General features: G+C 37.0%; 1 protein-coding gene across 1 annotated transcript in view; it reads left to right on the top strand.

Annotated features, from left to right (window-relative positions):
- The window catches only part of LOC150085928 (arylsulfatase B-like), a 143,810-nt gene that overhangs the window by 33,124 nt on the left and 94,929 nt on the right, over positions 1-15,757 (top strand). Inside the window, exon 3 of the mRNA XM_090374744.1 lies at positions 29-188. Coding sequence (XP_090230870.1) covers positions 29-188 — 160 coding nt within the window. The remainder of the gene's footprint in view (positions 1-28; positions 189-15,757) is intronic.

Raw genomic sequence — 15,757 nt, 5'->3', positions numbered from 1 at the left:
TAAAGTTATTTCATTATTAATTTTTTAGGGATGGAATGATATAAGTTTCCATGGTTCTTCTCAAATTCCAACTCCAAATATTGATTATTTTGCATCCGAGGGAGTAATTCTGAATGATTACTATGTGCAACCAATATGTTCCCCTACTCGGGGTGCTTTGCTGACAGGACTTTATCCCATACACACAGGTATATTTAACAGTAATTAAAATTATTATAATAACACTAACTAACACGATTTTTACCCCCAAGAACTTAAATGCTATTTTTAACCAATTTTTATGCGTAGATTTCGAAAATCATTTATTCTGGCCTTGGTTTTCCTGTGATAAACATCATCAGACTTCTACCTATGGTTCTTAGGTTCAAATTCCGATGCAACAATTTACTATTTGAAGAGAGCACACAGTGGTTTTGGTGAGGATTTTTGTAGATTGTGCCAAGGTTTCCAAGTATTAACTGATCGTGACATGTTCTCAAGGTTGTAAATCTATCATCGAAAAGATAAACAGCCCCTCGAGAGTAGGAGAGCCACACCCTTGTACTCTTAAGGGCTCTCCACTTCACAAGATGTCGACTATCAGCTAGTAAGCTGTGAGTTTAATCAAACAAGATGAGTTGAATGATTTGGTTCAAGGCTTAAATTTGCCGAAAGAACAAACTGAACAGTTAGGTTCTAGGTTACAGTGGTGGAATATACTCGCAGCAGGAACAAAGATATCAGTGTTTCAAAAAAGACATGAAAAGTTTTCAAAATAATTTGCTTTGGAGGACAGTGTGTTTTTGCAAAGACATTTTTGGACTTCTGAAAGAACTAGGCATCGTTCATAAGTCAGATGAATAGCATTTATTCACAGATGCCTCAAAATTGAGTTTAAAAGCAGTTTTGTTTCATAATGGCAATGAATTTCCATCACTTTTTCATTAAGTTGGACTTAAAGAAAGTCATGAAAGCATGTCTAAGGTTCTATTACATACTATAAAATACCAGGATTATGGTTGGATCATATGCAGTGATCTTATGGGTATTGGTCTGCCTGTTGGTTTGCAGGAGAGTTTCACAAAATACTGTTGTTTTTTGTGTTTGTGGGACAGCCATGTGACAGAAGAGCATTATATTGTGCAACATTTGGACAAGCGGGACGAGTTCATACCAGGACAATGTAATGTAAAATATATTCCTTTAGTGCAATCAAACAAGGTTCTTCTTCCACCCCTGCACATCAAACTTGGATTGATGAAAAATTTTGTTAAGAGACTAGATAAAGAAGGTAACAGATTTGCATTCTTGAGAAGTGTGTTTCCTAATTTAACATATGCCAAACTTAAGGAAAGAATTTCCGTAGGACCCCAAATTAGAAAACTGAAAGACAATGTGTTTGAAACCCAGTTAAAGGAGGTTGAATTGACAGCTTGCCAATCATTTAAGGCAGTAGTACATGGTTTTTTGGGTAATAGGAAAGAAGAAAACTATGAAATGTTGGTGCCTAATTTACTTGAGTGCTACAAAAACATGGGCTGTTAAATGACATCTCCCATCTCGAATTTTCCCCAAAAATCTGGGTAATATGAGTGATGAACAAGGGGAGTGTTTTCATCAAGATATTTCCATAATGGAAATGCAGTACCAGGGTCGCTGGGATCCTGTAATGATGTGGGATTACTGCTGGTTCCTTGTGAGGGACATAAAGCAGGAATACAAGAGAAAATCCCTTAGTAGCAAACATTTTTAAGGACCATTACATGTATAAGTTAAGTGCGATAGCATCATTAATACATAGCCAAATCTAAATTAACAGAATATTTGCAAGGCTGCATCGTTTTAAGTTATATCTCATATTGCGAATACCTTCACAACGAGTTGCCATGATATTGCACTACTTTGAACAAGTAACGCTTCACCTGAGGAGAAGACTAATGTTACTTATTCTCAGATGGATACCACCACCCAGACGGCACCATTTCAGGGCTATTTGGATGTGTTTAGACTATAAAGCTTATAGATAGTCTAGACTTTTTTTATAGCTTGAGGCTTTAGCCCTAAACACGTCATACACCATCAGGCAACTCTCATATTGTGGAGTTATACTTCATAACTCTTTTGCCATTATTGCATCACTTGGGTACCTACCCACCCACCGAAGAAGGGCCAAATAGCCCTGAAACGGCATGAGGGGGAGCCTGATGATGTCTGGAGTTTCCAAGAATAGGTAACAACAGCCTTCTCCACTGGGGAAGCGTTGCCTATTCGAGGAGTTGAGTTTTTGAGTGGTGTGAGTTGAAGGAGTTACTGTCCCTTTCATTCTTCTACACCGTTTCTTTTCCTCTTCCACTCCTACTATTACTTTCCCTCTACCTTTTTGCTTTTCTAAGTTTAATAGGGACACTGGATAATCGAGTTATTATCCCACACAAATACAAAATAGCCCTGAAACAGCGCCGTCTGGGTGGTGGTATCCATCTGAGAATAAGTAACATTAGTCTTCTCCTTAGGTGAAGCGTTACTTATTCGAAGTAGTGCAATATCATGGCAACTTGTTGTGAAGGTATTCACAATATGAGATATAACTTGAAATGATGCTGCCTTGCAAATATTCTGTTAATTCAGATTTGGCTATGTATTAATGATGCTATTGCACTTAACTTATACATAGTCTAGACATTTTTTCATAGCTTGAGGCTTTAGCCCTAAATGCTTTATGGGCCATTACATGTTGTTGTTGTTGTTGTTATTTGGTTTTTAGGAGCATTAGCAACTAAAGATATGCGGTCGTCATTCCCTGACCTTTCCGCATCCTCCGTATTTGGTGGTCACGGGCCCGAACCCCAGTCTAATCAAGAAGCGTGTGCTACGCACTGCCACTTCTGCCCACCTGGCTATGGAGGCACCACCATTACATGTATGCTGATTATATATTATTGAAATATAACTATTTTGCAATGATTTATTATATTATTTCCAAAGTTAAATGAGTTATGGAGAGCGTATAATTTTTTAAAAATTTGTATTACCAACTTGAATTATATGTATATGTCCATTTATTTTAACGTTAAACATTGCTACTTCTTTTGATGTAGACGTGATAGAGACTTTTTATGGTGATTTTTGGAATCATCACCTTTATTTCCTCCAGAATCACATATTTTCATTGCAGAAGTATGACAAAAAAAATTTTTTGTTGGCTTGTGTAATTGTTATATATTATATAATTATTTAACTTATATAATTATATTATTATATATACTGGTAACCCTCATATAACACAGTAGTTAGGTTCCTATAAAATCTCGTGTAGTGTGAAACCGTGTTATATGAGACTAAGAAGCTGTACAAAAAGGGGGATTACGTTCCAAGAGCTAACAAAAATACACCATTTCGTTAACAAAATGTTAACAAAACTAACAAAAATATCCCATTCTAGATTTTATGTATCTTCTCCTCTCTTAAAAAAATCATTAATCTGGGTTTGTTTGCTTTTGTTTGATAGATCTTTGTAAATTTCATCTTGTGGAACTAAGCATTTTTGAAGCTCTCTTTTGAAGTTTGAGCTCCTTTTAGTCGAAGAATCTGAATTCAAAAAATAAGATTCTAATTGCTAATTTTATGCCTTTCCATATCCTTTTTAGTATAAAATTTGGAAGTTCAGCAGAATTTTTGAATTTCGTTGTCATCGTCTGAATTGATTTGATTTGCCTCCAATGCCATTTTCATGAAATCTGCTTTGCCAGCCTGTTTTCTACCAGTAATTCTTGAACGTCTTCAGTAATGATATCTTTTTTTTTAGGAGCATTGGTGATTAAGGCCATGTTGTGCTGTGTATATTGTCTATAAATTGCATGTATTCTGAGGTCAATTTTCTATTTTGCTGGATGAAAAACTCGAGTTTCCGAGAGAAAAACCATGCTACCATCGCCTGAGATCAACTAACTCAATCACATTGTGAAAAAGCCTGATAACAATTCCTCCCATCATCGATGGGATTCGAACTTAGGTCTTTTCCATCCGGTGTGGGGAGGATGCCGATTCTACCAACTGTGCTACCCACGAGAGCTTCAGTAGTCATCATCAAAACCTTCCTCTTCTACCCACTTAGCAAGTTCTTAATTATGTTTTCTGCTGGTTCAACCATATTTCCCGAATGAACTGGCTCTGGCCATACATTTTTCCAATACACATTTAATGTTGATGGTTTGCTTCTTTGAATGATAAAGCTATGATTCCAATACAGTTCACAATTGAAAATTGTTTCCATGCCTCCATCACTTCAATTTCCCATCGATTCAATTCGGAATCAGTTTTTTTGGATGGCCTGGCACTTATCCAATAGTAATAAAACTTTGAAATCTAGATTTTTCCACAAGTTCAATAAGCAAAAGTTCAGCAAGCAGAGAACCTAACAAGTGGATTTCCCAACAAAGCAAAATACGGTGATTTCCCAATTTTTATTTATTTTTTTTTTCTCTTTTGCATAAAGATTAGTGAGCCAAATGCTTGGATTCACAAAAAAAAAAAGGAAATGTTGAAAAATTACATCCAACATAATAGCAGAGTTTTCCCCATATAAAAGCTCAAAAATACTGTGTTATGGGAGGTTTGCCGCAATTCTCTAATCATTTTAGAGCCAAACCGTGTCATATAAGTACTGTGTTGTGCAAGGTTTGCTGCATTTTATCAATTGTGTTAGAGTGAAACAGTGTTGTGGAAGTACCGTGTTATACTGGGATTGCCTGTAATATATATTCTATTATATATGTTATATTATATAATTATTTATTATAATATTATTTTATATTATATAATTATTATAATAATAATATCTAACTAATAAAGTGATGTTTATTTCAGATCGCTAATTAGATATGAGTTACTTATTCTGCTTTTGTTTATTCTTAGTAAAGCCTCAAAGATAAAGTTGAGTGGGATACATTTGGTAAGAGGTAAATCATTTAAGGTATTGGAAGAAAAGAAGGATATTATTAGTTCAACTTATTTTTAGTTAATGTTACCATAGAATCATCTGGATGTAAAAAAAAGAGCAAGTGTGATTAGGCAGAAGGTTTTAGTGATGCACCAGAAGACAACTGCTGATTAATTATGAAGCAAGAGTTATACTCTTTGAATTTACTGCCTTGATTTTTTAATAAGCTATTTGCATCTATTGCAAAGTTTAATGTAGGCAGTAAAGAAAACTGAGAATTTTTATGCAAGCCAATCATGATTTTTTAAAATTTTCATTTTGAATGATTTTAATGCCTTTGTTGAATATCATAGTTTATAGGAAAGATAAATAAAGGATTTTATTCCTATGAGAAAGATTTCAGTCATGATTGCAGAAAATATTAAAGGTTTAAAGCGGTATTCTGTTCTAATGAGATTAGAAACAGAATTATGCAGATTGCCCTATTTTACTTTGTTTTAATGGCATAACATATGAGCACTGAGAATGGTTGTGGAAAAGGATTTCACAGAAGAAGAAGAAGAGGAGGAGATTAACATGAAGTCTTTTTTTGAGAATGTGTGGCAGCTATTGACTACATGTTTTGATGTAGACATAAAATCTACAACCAACCTTCCAATGGGTTATAATAAAATTGTAGAATGATAAACACTAATCACTCATTTGGTGATTAGTGCCTATGGAAATACATAGGCACTATTCATCCTGTAGAATGCCTGTGTGATAGAAAGTAAATCAGTGTGAGAGGAAGATCATTGATTAGTGTAATGACTCTGTTTTGAAGAGAGTTGAATTTCAGGGAGGTTTAAGATCCACCCCAAATGTAAGCATTGTATTCTAGACCAAGGCAGAATGTAGTTTATTCAGGGTTTTTTTTTTTAAAGAAAAATAACACTGAGAGTGAGAGAGAACTTACGTTTTTGGATATTGAGGAAGATACTGGTGACAGACGAAGAAGTTGTCAGAGTATCAATATAGGAATTACTGAAAAAAAAAAAAAAAAAAGGAAAAAGGTAGGACAAATTATTTTTTGGAAGTTGCAAGATTTACCCAAATTGGATGATATGATAAAACAGGAACATAAAGTAAAATTTTTAAAAAATGCTATGTTTCTATTTTTTTTTTTTTAGCACTTGAAAAAACACTAATGCCTCAATAAATATGACACTGATAAGCTATTAAACACATTTAAGAGATACTTCTGGAAGAAAGGAAAAAATAATGAATACATGTGGTCAAAGCAGTACGAAGTTATAAGAATTTTTGAATATGTTTAGGAAACTTTGCTTATGATAATATAAGATTTCAAGATTATATTTTAATGTAGTAGTTGAAGTCAAGTAGAAATCGTATTCTCACAAACAACCCGTCTAAGTACACGGTCGAAGTGAGAGGTCCTTTAGGCACTTCAGATCACAACTTGGTGATTGTCTCTTCTCCAATGGAACCTTTATCTCATGGCTTTTCCCAACCTCGTGTTGTTTGGCATTACAAGAATGCAAAATGGGATGACCTGTGAGACTTCTTTTCTTCTTTTCCTTGGTCGGATTACTGTTTCAAAACTTCTGATGTCAACGTTTGCTCAGATTGTGTCAGTGAAATTATTCTTGCAGGAATGGAATCCTTTATCCCACACTCCACTTTAAAATCTCGTCCTTTATCTAAACCTTGGTTTTCCAATAAATGTGCTAAGGCTATTCAAGAGAAGAATGTTGCATATCCTAATTAGCTTGTTTCTAATTCTTCAGTTTCATTTTCTACCTACACCAAAGCTCGCAACAATTGTAAAGCAGTTATTAATCAGTCCAAACTAGAGTTTGAACAGGCTAAGAGTAGAAAACTTGCTTCTTGCCCTAATGGTAGCCGAGCATTCTAGTCTCTTGCCAAAGCTATTGGCCGCAACTTTTGCCCATCTCTGCTCCCACCTCTGTCCAAACCAGATGGTTCTGTTGTCACTTCAGCCAAGGATAAAGCTGAACTGCTAGCATCCCATTTTTCTTCCAGCACATGTATTAATGATCTTAGTAAAACACCTTCCACCATTCCCAACATGCTCCATTCAATGCCTCCTGTGGTCTTCCGTCAAAAGGATATCAGAAGGATATTGATGAATCTTGATGCTAAGAAAGCTCCAGGTCCTGATGGTATTTCTCCACTTGTTCTCAAAACCTGTGCTCCTGAATTTACTCCTATTCTTTGCCGCCTTTTTTCACTTTCTTATTCCAAAGGTGTTTTTCCTTCTGCTTGGAAATTTGCTCATATCCAGCCAGTTCCTAAAAAGGGTGACAAATCCCTCCCATCCAATTATCATCCCATTGCAATTACTTCTACTCTTTCTAAAGTAATGGAGAAATCAATTAACCGCCAACTCTTAAACTACCTAGAAACCTTCCGTCTGATCAACAATCGCCAGTATGGATTCCGTCAGTGTCGATCCACTGGTGATATTCTGGCTTATGTTACCCATTTATGGACTAATTCAATGGAAAGGTTCGGTGAAACACAAGTAGTCGCTCTTGACATCTCAAAGGCTTTTGATCGTGTTTGGCATAAAGGTCTTCTAAACAAGCTTCCATCTTATGGTTTGCCAACTGTTTTTAGTAATTGGTTATCCAGTTTTCTCTCTGATCGCTCACTGAGGGTGATGGTAGAAGGCTCTCTGTCTTCTAACTTCTCCACTAATGGCGGTGTCCCCCAAGGTTCAGTTCTTTCCCCCACTCTTTTCCTCTTGTATATTAATGACCTTCTTCCATTGACTGGAAATCCTATCCATAGTTTTGCCGATGATAGCACATTGCATTCCACTTTCTATTTTGAGAAACCTTGTCCTGCTCAATCAGCTCCAACTTCTCGAAAATCTGCTACCAATTCCTTAAATGCCGATCTTCAGGTAATTCTGCAGTGGGGCAAAGACAACTTAGTTGATTTCAACCCTTCTAAAACTCAGTCTTGTCTTATATCTCGCAAAAAGGATTCTTCTGCTCCTATGCTTATCTTTAGTGACACTCTGATTTCTAGGCAAAATGATATATCTCTTTTGGGGATTACCCTGACTTCTAATCTCTCTTGGCTCAAGCACATTACAAATATTGCTTCTTCTGCATCTAAAAAACTTGGTTTTCTCCTTCGCTGTCGGCGTTACATTTCTTCCAAACAGCTGCTCACTCTGTATAAATTGCAAATCTGCCCGGCCATGGAATATTGTTCCCACATCTGGGGTAGTGCCCCCAAAACCTCTCTCAGGTTTCTTGATTCCATTCAGAAGAGGGCAGTTAGGTTAATTAATGATTCATCTCTAACAGTGTCTCTCCACTCGCTTTCTTATAGACGTACTGTTTCTGCTGCATGGCTCTTCTACAGATTCTTCCATGGGCACTGTTCTTCTGAATTGGCTTCTATAATTCCCACTCTCTCAAAACAGTCCGAACACATGCTGCCACCAGCCAACATCCATTTACCGTCCAAATTCAAACCCACAGAACCAACTTTTCATCTTCCTCATTTATTCATTCAACTGCCGTTTTTTGGAACAACCTTCCTTCATACGTATATCCTGAAAATTACAATCTACAGAAGTTCAAGTCCAATGGCAACAAATATCTTCTTTCTTCTTCTCAGCCTCCAACCCAAGCACGGTACTAAGTACTATAGGTTCTGATACCTCTCGTGTTTGGGGTTCACATAAAAAAAAAAAAAAAAAAATTGTATGCTATATTGGCATTTGATCAGTCCTTGAACATGATGAGCCTAAAGTGTAGTGGGCTTGACTTGGCAATCTGGATGGCATACAGAGAGCAGTATTACACTTCTTATGTCTACACAGACAGCACCTCATGGCCTGTTTAACAGGCCATGTGAGACTGTCCTCTATCATCCCCAATGTTGTACCTCACCAGTAGCATTAAATTTAATTTCTACCCTGAGATATCTTTCCCAACAGATCCTTTTTCTGGCTGGTTGCTAAGAGGCCAGTCATATATCCCTACAATACATGTTACTAAATACATAAACAAACTCAAATTGATGAATTTGAGGTATTGCTCAAAACATCAAAGGTAGATATTGTTGGGATATCAGAGACGTGGTGTCACACAGATATAAGGGATGCAGAACTGGAATTTGGGGAGTACAACGTCTACAGAAAGGATAGACAGGATAGGAAGTGGGGAGGGGTTATGCTATTAGTTAAGAAACACATAAAAACCAAGGAAGTGAAGCCAGTCGACATCGCTGGACAGTGCAGTGTTGAGTCAGTTTGGTGTGACATAAGCATTGGGAGATCAAAATTGAGAGTAGGAGTGTGCTATAGGCCTAATGACTCTGATGAGTATAATAAGGAACTGTACAGGGAAATAGAGTGGGCCAGTAAATCAGAGAGTCTTATAATGGGAGATTTTAATTTCCCAGATATTGACTGGAATTTGGGGGCTGGTTACTCACACACTAGCAGGGCTTTTGTGGATTTATTGGATGATTGTTTTCTACATCAGCATGTTCGGGAGGCAACTAGAGGGAGTAATACTCTTGATTTGATTATCAGCAGTGATTCTTCATGCATTAAGAATCTGCAGATAAATGAACCACTAGGTGGCAGTGATCACAGTGTGCTGAAGTGGGAGTTACTGAAAGAGGTAACTACCATTAGGGGTAAAGGGAAGGGTTATTGCTTCCGTAAAGGCGACTACGATGGACTGAGACAGTATTTAAATTCTATACAGTGGGACCAACTGATGATGTTACCAACAGCAAATTCAAAATGGGAAGCATTCAAAGAACTTATCTTGGAAGCTACTAGGCTTTACATACCAACTAAGAAATATTGTTCAAGGTTTAGGCCAAAATGGATGTCAGATGAACTAATGAGGCATATGGCAGAGAAGAAAAATGCATGGGATACTTACAAATTAACACATGACACAGAAGCCTATGATAGATACAAGTTGATCTGTAACCAAGTTACAAAGGAGGTTAGGCAGGCGAAGGCAGATTACGAGAAATCCTTGGCAAGGGATGCAAAGAAAAACAGCAAAGAGTTCTTTACTTCTAGAAGGAAGGGGATGAATCAGATTGGTCCACTTGATATTGATGGGTCAACTGTTGATGATCCTGCTCAGGTAGCTAACAAACTAAATGAATATTTTGCATCGACATTCACACATGAGGAGTTATTCAGCAAGGGGAATGCCAGAGGTGTATTCAACTCTAGCAGTAAGCTACAGAATCTTGAAATAACTGGGAGTAAAGTGGAGGAGAAACTGTTGAAGATAAACACAAGAAAGGCACCCGGGGTGGATGGGATCTATCCAGTTATATTAAAGGAGGCAGCAAAGGAAGTAAGCAAACCCTTAGCCATAATTATGAGAGCTTCCTTGGACTCAGGGGAGGTACCCATAGACTGTAAATGTGCAAATGTGACCCCAATTCACAAAGGAGGATCAAAGGCTGACACAAGTAATTATAGACCTGTGAGCTTAACTTCTGTTCCAGGAAAATTAATGGAGGCACTGGTTAAAGAAGCACTGCAGGATCATTTAGACAAGACTTCAGTTATAGCTCAGACACAGCATGGTTTTGTTAAGGGGAAGTCTTGCCTGACCAACTTGATTGGATACTATGATGCAGTCACAAAAGAACTGGATGCAGGGAATAACTTTGATATTATATACTTGGATCTTAGTAAGGCTTTTGATACTGTTGCACATGGAAGACTGCTACACAAATTGGAGCAGTGTGACATTGGAGGCAAATTGCTGCTATGGATAAAGGGGTGGTTGAGGGGGAGAAGACAGAGAGTGGTAATCAATGGACACTGCTCATCGTGGACTAATGTTATTAGTGGAGTCCCTCAGGGCTCAGTGTTGGGTCCATTATTGTTTTCTGTATTTATAAATGATATTGATGATGGTATATCAAGCTTAATGTCCAAGTTTGCAGATGATACAAAGGTTGGCAGGGTTGTCAAGGACACTACTGACACTATGCTGCTGCAACAGGATCTGGAAAGGTTGAGCAGATGGGCTGAGAGGTGGCAAATGAAGTTTAACATTGACAAATGTAAAGTACTACACATGGGAAACAGCAACCCCAGAGCAACGTATCAACTCTGTGGTACTACACTGACAGTGGTAGAGAATGAAAGGGACTTGGGGGTGATTGTGCAGGCAGATATGAAGTTCTCTGAGCAGTGCAGACGGGCTGCAAGAGTAGCTCATGGAGTATTGTCAATGATATACAGGAATTTTTCCAGCAGGGATAAGGAGGTGATTATTCCATTGTATAAGGCAATGGTCAGGCCACACCTAGAGTACTGTATACAGGTCTGGAGGCCTCATTTCAAGAAGGATGTAGAGCTGCTGGAACGAGTACAGAGAAGGGCAACAAGATTAGTGAATGGAACAAAGGGGTGCTCTTACGAAGAAAGGCTTAAGTTTTGCAAATTACAGTGTCTGGAGACTAGGCACCAGCGAGGTGATCTGATAGAGGTGTATAAAGCCTTGAATGGTTTAAGCATGCTCAATGCTGATGGGATTCTTCCTCTAGCTCAGAAAAATCACCTGAGAGGGCATAAATTCAAATTGAGGAAAGACAGATGTAGGATAGACGTGCGGAAATTTGCCTTTAGCCAGCGGGTGGTTGGTTGGTGGAACAGACTGCCATCCCTTGTGGTGGAGGTTGATAGCCTAAATAAGTTTAAGGCTCAGCTGGACAGGTATTTTGAACGAACAGAGGGGTGAAGTGGAAGTGGGGTTTTTTTTTTTTTTTTTTTTTTTTTGGCTGATGCTGCATAAGCTTGCTTTCTTGCATCAAATGCCTCTACTAATGCTAATGCTAATGCTAAAACACAACATACATGACTGACTTTTCAGAGATGCCAAATACAGAGATACAAGGTGGTTTGAGGAAAATCCTTAGAAACTTCCCTAACAAATTTACATATACATATATACATATGCTTTGTTTGATTACAGAAAGATCTTTGTTCCCACAAAAGTCCTAAGGCCAAGTTTTCAAACACCAAGGATTGAGCTTATGTTCAACTTAGAGACAATTACCATTATCTGTTTATTATTATTATTATTATCTGTTTATTATAAGTTTATCAAGTGGAAATCTGCTGTACACCAACAGAAACAGTGAAAGGGGCGAAGGTGGAGTTGGCTTTCTGGTCCATAAAGATATAAAAAACAACATTTTGGAATTCAAAAGTACATCACCGAGGGTGTCAAGGCTAATACTTAGGATTTCTAAGAGGTACAAGCTAAAGGTTATAATGATATATGCTCCAACATCAAGCCATGATGATGAAGAGGTTGAAGAAATGTACACCAAAATTGAGAGTCTTCTAGATGAGCAGAAAACCCACTACACTATCATTATGGGGGACTTCAATGCTAAGGTTAGAAAAAGACAAAACAGCACAGAAAGGGGAATTATAGTTAATTTTGGAATTGGTGAAAGAAATGAAAGAGGTGAAAGACTTGTGGAATTTGCAGAATCTTGAGGATTGTTAGTAATGAACATTTTTTTCAAGAAAAGGGTGAACAGAAAGTGGACATGGAAGAGTCCAAAAGGATTAACAACTAATGAAATTGACTTCAACTTCACGAACAGAAGATATATTATGAATAATGTTACCGTCCTGAATAAGGTAAATGTTGGAAGAGATTACCGAATGGTTAGATGCACACTTGATATAGATGTGAGAAAAGAAAGGAAAAAACTGACTCGAGTAAATAATATGAAGGTCTTTGAGATAACAGAAGAGGAGAAAAAGTAGTATGTACTGGAACTTAAGAACAAGTTTGAGCTTCTGCAGACTGCTCAGAATCAAGATATAGACGAGGAATATTACAACTTTCTGAAAGTGATAAAGCCTAAGAAACCTATAGGTAAAAAGAAATTCAAAGAAGAAAAAATTAGTCAAGAAACCTTGTCGTGACGAGCTGAAGGCGGCAAATGAAGAGCAAGATAAACACTGACAAGGAGAAAATTGAGTATACTGAGTTATGCAAAGCCATTAGAAAGAGACTCACGGAGAACATAAGAAGATTTAACACAAAAAAAGTAGAACAAGCATTAAGGGAAAATAAAGGACTTAGATCAGCAGCCATGAGCAGTAATACAGAAAGACAAATGATACTGAAACTAAAGAATAGCAATGGTATACTTATAAATAACAGAAGACTCCTATAGAGAATTATCCAAGGAGCGAGCGAATGATGCCAGCAGTGGGGAAGATGGATCGCAAATTAGTAACACATACGACATACTCAATATTCATCCTGATGAGGTAAAACATGCATTGAAGAAAATGAAGAATCAGAAAGCCTTGGGGGAAGATGAAGTTACTGTAGAGTTGTTAAAATTTGGAGGAAGAGACATGGCACAAAAACTGGCGAGACTCTTCACAAAATGCATTAGAAAAGGTGTGACGCCTAAGGAGTGGAATAATGCAATCATAGTTTTGCTGCATAAGAAAGGAGATAAATCAGAAATTGGAAATAATAGACCAATTATCTTGTTATCCCACATCTACAAGTTGTTTACAAGGGTTATAACTAACAGATTAGAAAGAATACGTGATGAGAATCAACCGAAAGAGCAAGCTGGCTTTAGGACAGGATTCTCAACTATGGATCACCTTCATGTAATATCACAACTAATGGAGAAAGCAAATGAATATAAAACACCATTATGCCTGGCATTTGTGGATTATGAAAAGGCATTTGACTCCATACAGCATAAGGCAATGTTTCGGGCACTGGAAAGACAGGGCATAGATACCCCATATATTATGATTTTGAAGAAAATATATGAGAACACTACCTCCTTTATTAGACTAGACAAAGACAGTAGCACATTTAAAATTGAGAAAGAAGTTCAACAAAGAGACACAATATCTCCGAAGTTGTTTACTGCTGCCCTTGAGGAAGCTTTCAGAAGATTAGACTGGTTGCAGAAAGGAGTCAATGTGAATGGAGAATACCTAAACCATTTACGATTTGCAGATAACATTGTGATCAGAAGCCACGATCCCAAAGAATAGAGGAAAATCTGAATCAGTTATGCACAGTTAGCAAGGATTTTGGACTAAAGCTGAATATGGCTAAAACAAAAGTAATGATGATCAAGTATGCCACAGAAAGGGACATAATGATTGGAGGAGCAGTAATTGAAAAGGTGGAGTTTTATACTTATCTGGGACAAGTTATTAGCTGTAAGAATGATAAATGGCTGGAAGTCAAGAGAAGAATAAATTTTGGATGGATAGCATTCAGGAAATATAATCACATACTGAGGAGCAATATTCCAATTTGGCTGAAATGTAAAATAATGAACCAATGTATCTCCCCACCATGACTTATGGAAGTGAAACTTGGGCACTCACCAAAAGAATGGAAGAGAAGCTGAGAACTACACAGTGAAGAATGGAAAGAATTATATTGGGAATCAGACTGTTAGATAAGAAGAGAAACACATGGATTACACAGCAAACTCAAGTAAAGGACATTCTTATCAAAACTAAAGAACTAAAATGGTGTTGGGCAGGATACATAGCTCGAAGACACGATGACAGATGGACTAAGAAAATAACAGAATGGTACCCAAGAGGAGCTAGAAGAAAACCTGGAAGACAACAGTGGAGATGGATAGCTGAAATTCATGAGTTTGTGGGTAGTAAATGGATGGTCATTGCACAAAACAGAAGGAACTGGAAAGTTGCTGAAGAGGCCTTCACCTTTCAGTGGATTTAAAATGGCTGATGATGATGACCATTATCTGTGGTACAGGTGTGACCCCTGCTTAACACTGATAATTTGTTCCAAAAAAACAGAGCACTAAATGAATCAATGCTAAGGGAGCACTGTATTCTCCTAAGGTAACATATGTATTTGTGAGTTGCGGTCTATGCTATAGGATATTTCCTATTCAATAATAAATGGCAGTGAAAAGATGCACAAACGTTGATCAAAATATTTAATAGTCAAAAATTTGTACGTGTAAAATATTCTATATTACACACGTATATAATTATTTAGTAAGTAACTACAATATGTATCAAAATTATACTTAAAATGCTAATTAAAATCATGAATTTATTAATCTGATGGCCCTGGATATTTGAGTTTTTGTATCTGTCTTGGGACTGAAAGCTTACTACATAAGTAACGTTGACTCTCTTCTTTTCATTGTACAAAATCATGTAGCGAGTTATTTCTTTCTTTAAATTTCTTATTACCTTGGAACTTTGTTCCATGTCAAAGTCGTTTTCCCAGAAATAATCACACATTTTTCCAAAGTGTTCGAAAGCTTCACTAAGTCCTTTTGCAGTCAGCGACTTTATCGGTTCTTCATATGTTTGGATCTTAATCATCTTCTTCATCTGTAGGATCTTGATAATCTTCTCCCTCAATTGCACACTCGTGTTCTTTTTTTGTCATTTCCATGAGTTCTCCATTAGAGAGGCCATCCCTGTGATTGTTAATCATCTCTTTACATCGTCATCATCAATTTCATCCAATTCTACTTCTTTTCTGAGATCAACAATTTGCACTTTAACATTCTCAACCGAATCATCAGGTTCTTGGGAATCGTTTATGCAATTGTTCCAAACTTTCCTCCACACTCCATTCATGCTTTTCTGAATCACTTCATCCCAGGCACTTGAAATGTTGTAGATGGCAGTTTTAACATTGTTGGATTTCCAAAACTCCTTTAGATTTGTTACATTTTTATCAGTGTTGATGACTTTAATAGCTTGGGAAAAGATATTCCTTATATAATAAGCTTTAAATGTGG

The sequence above is a fragment of the Mastigoproctus giganteus genome, chromosome 5 (genome assembly GCF_048544385.1).
Source record: "Mastigoproctus giganteus isolate SK-2022 chromosome 5, ASM4854438v1, whole genome shotgun sequence".
NCBI lineage: Eukaryota > Metazoa > Arthropoda > Arachnida > Uropygi > Thelyphonidae > Mastigoproctus > Mastigoproctus giganteus.
The sequence above is the reverse complement of the archived record's forward strand: the minus strand, read 5'-3'. Positions and strand labels throughout refer to the sequence as shown.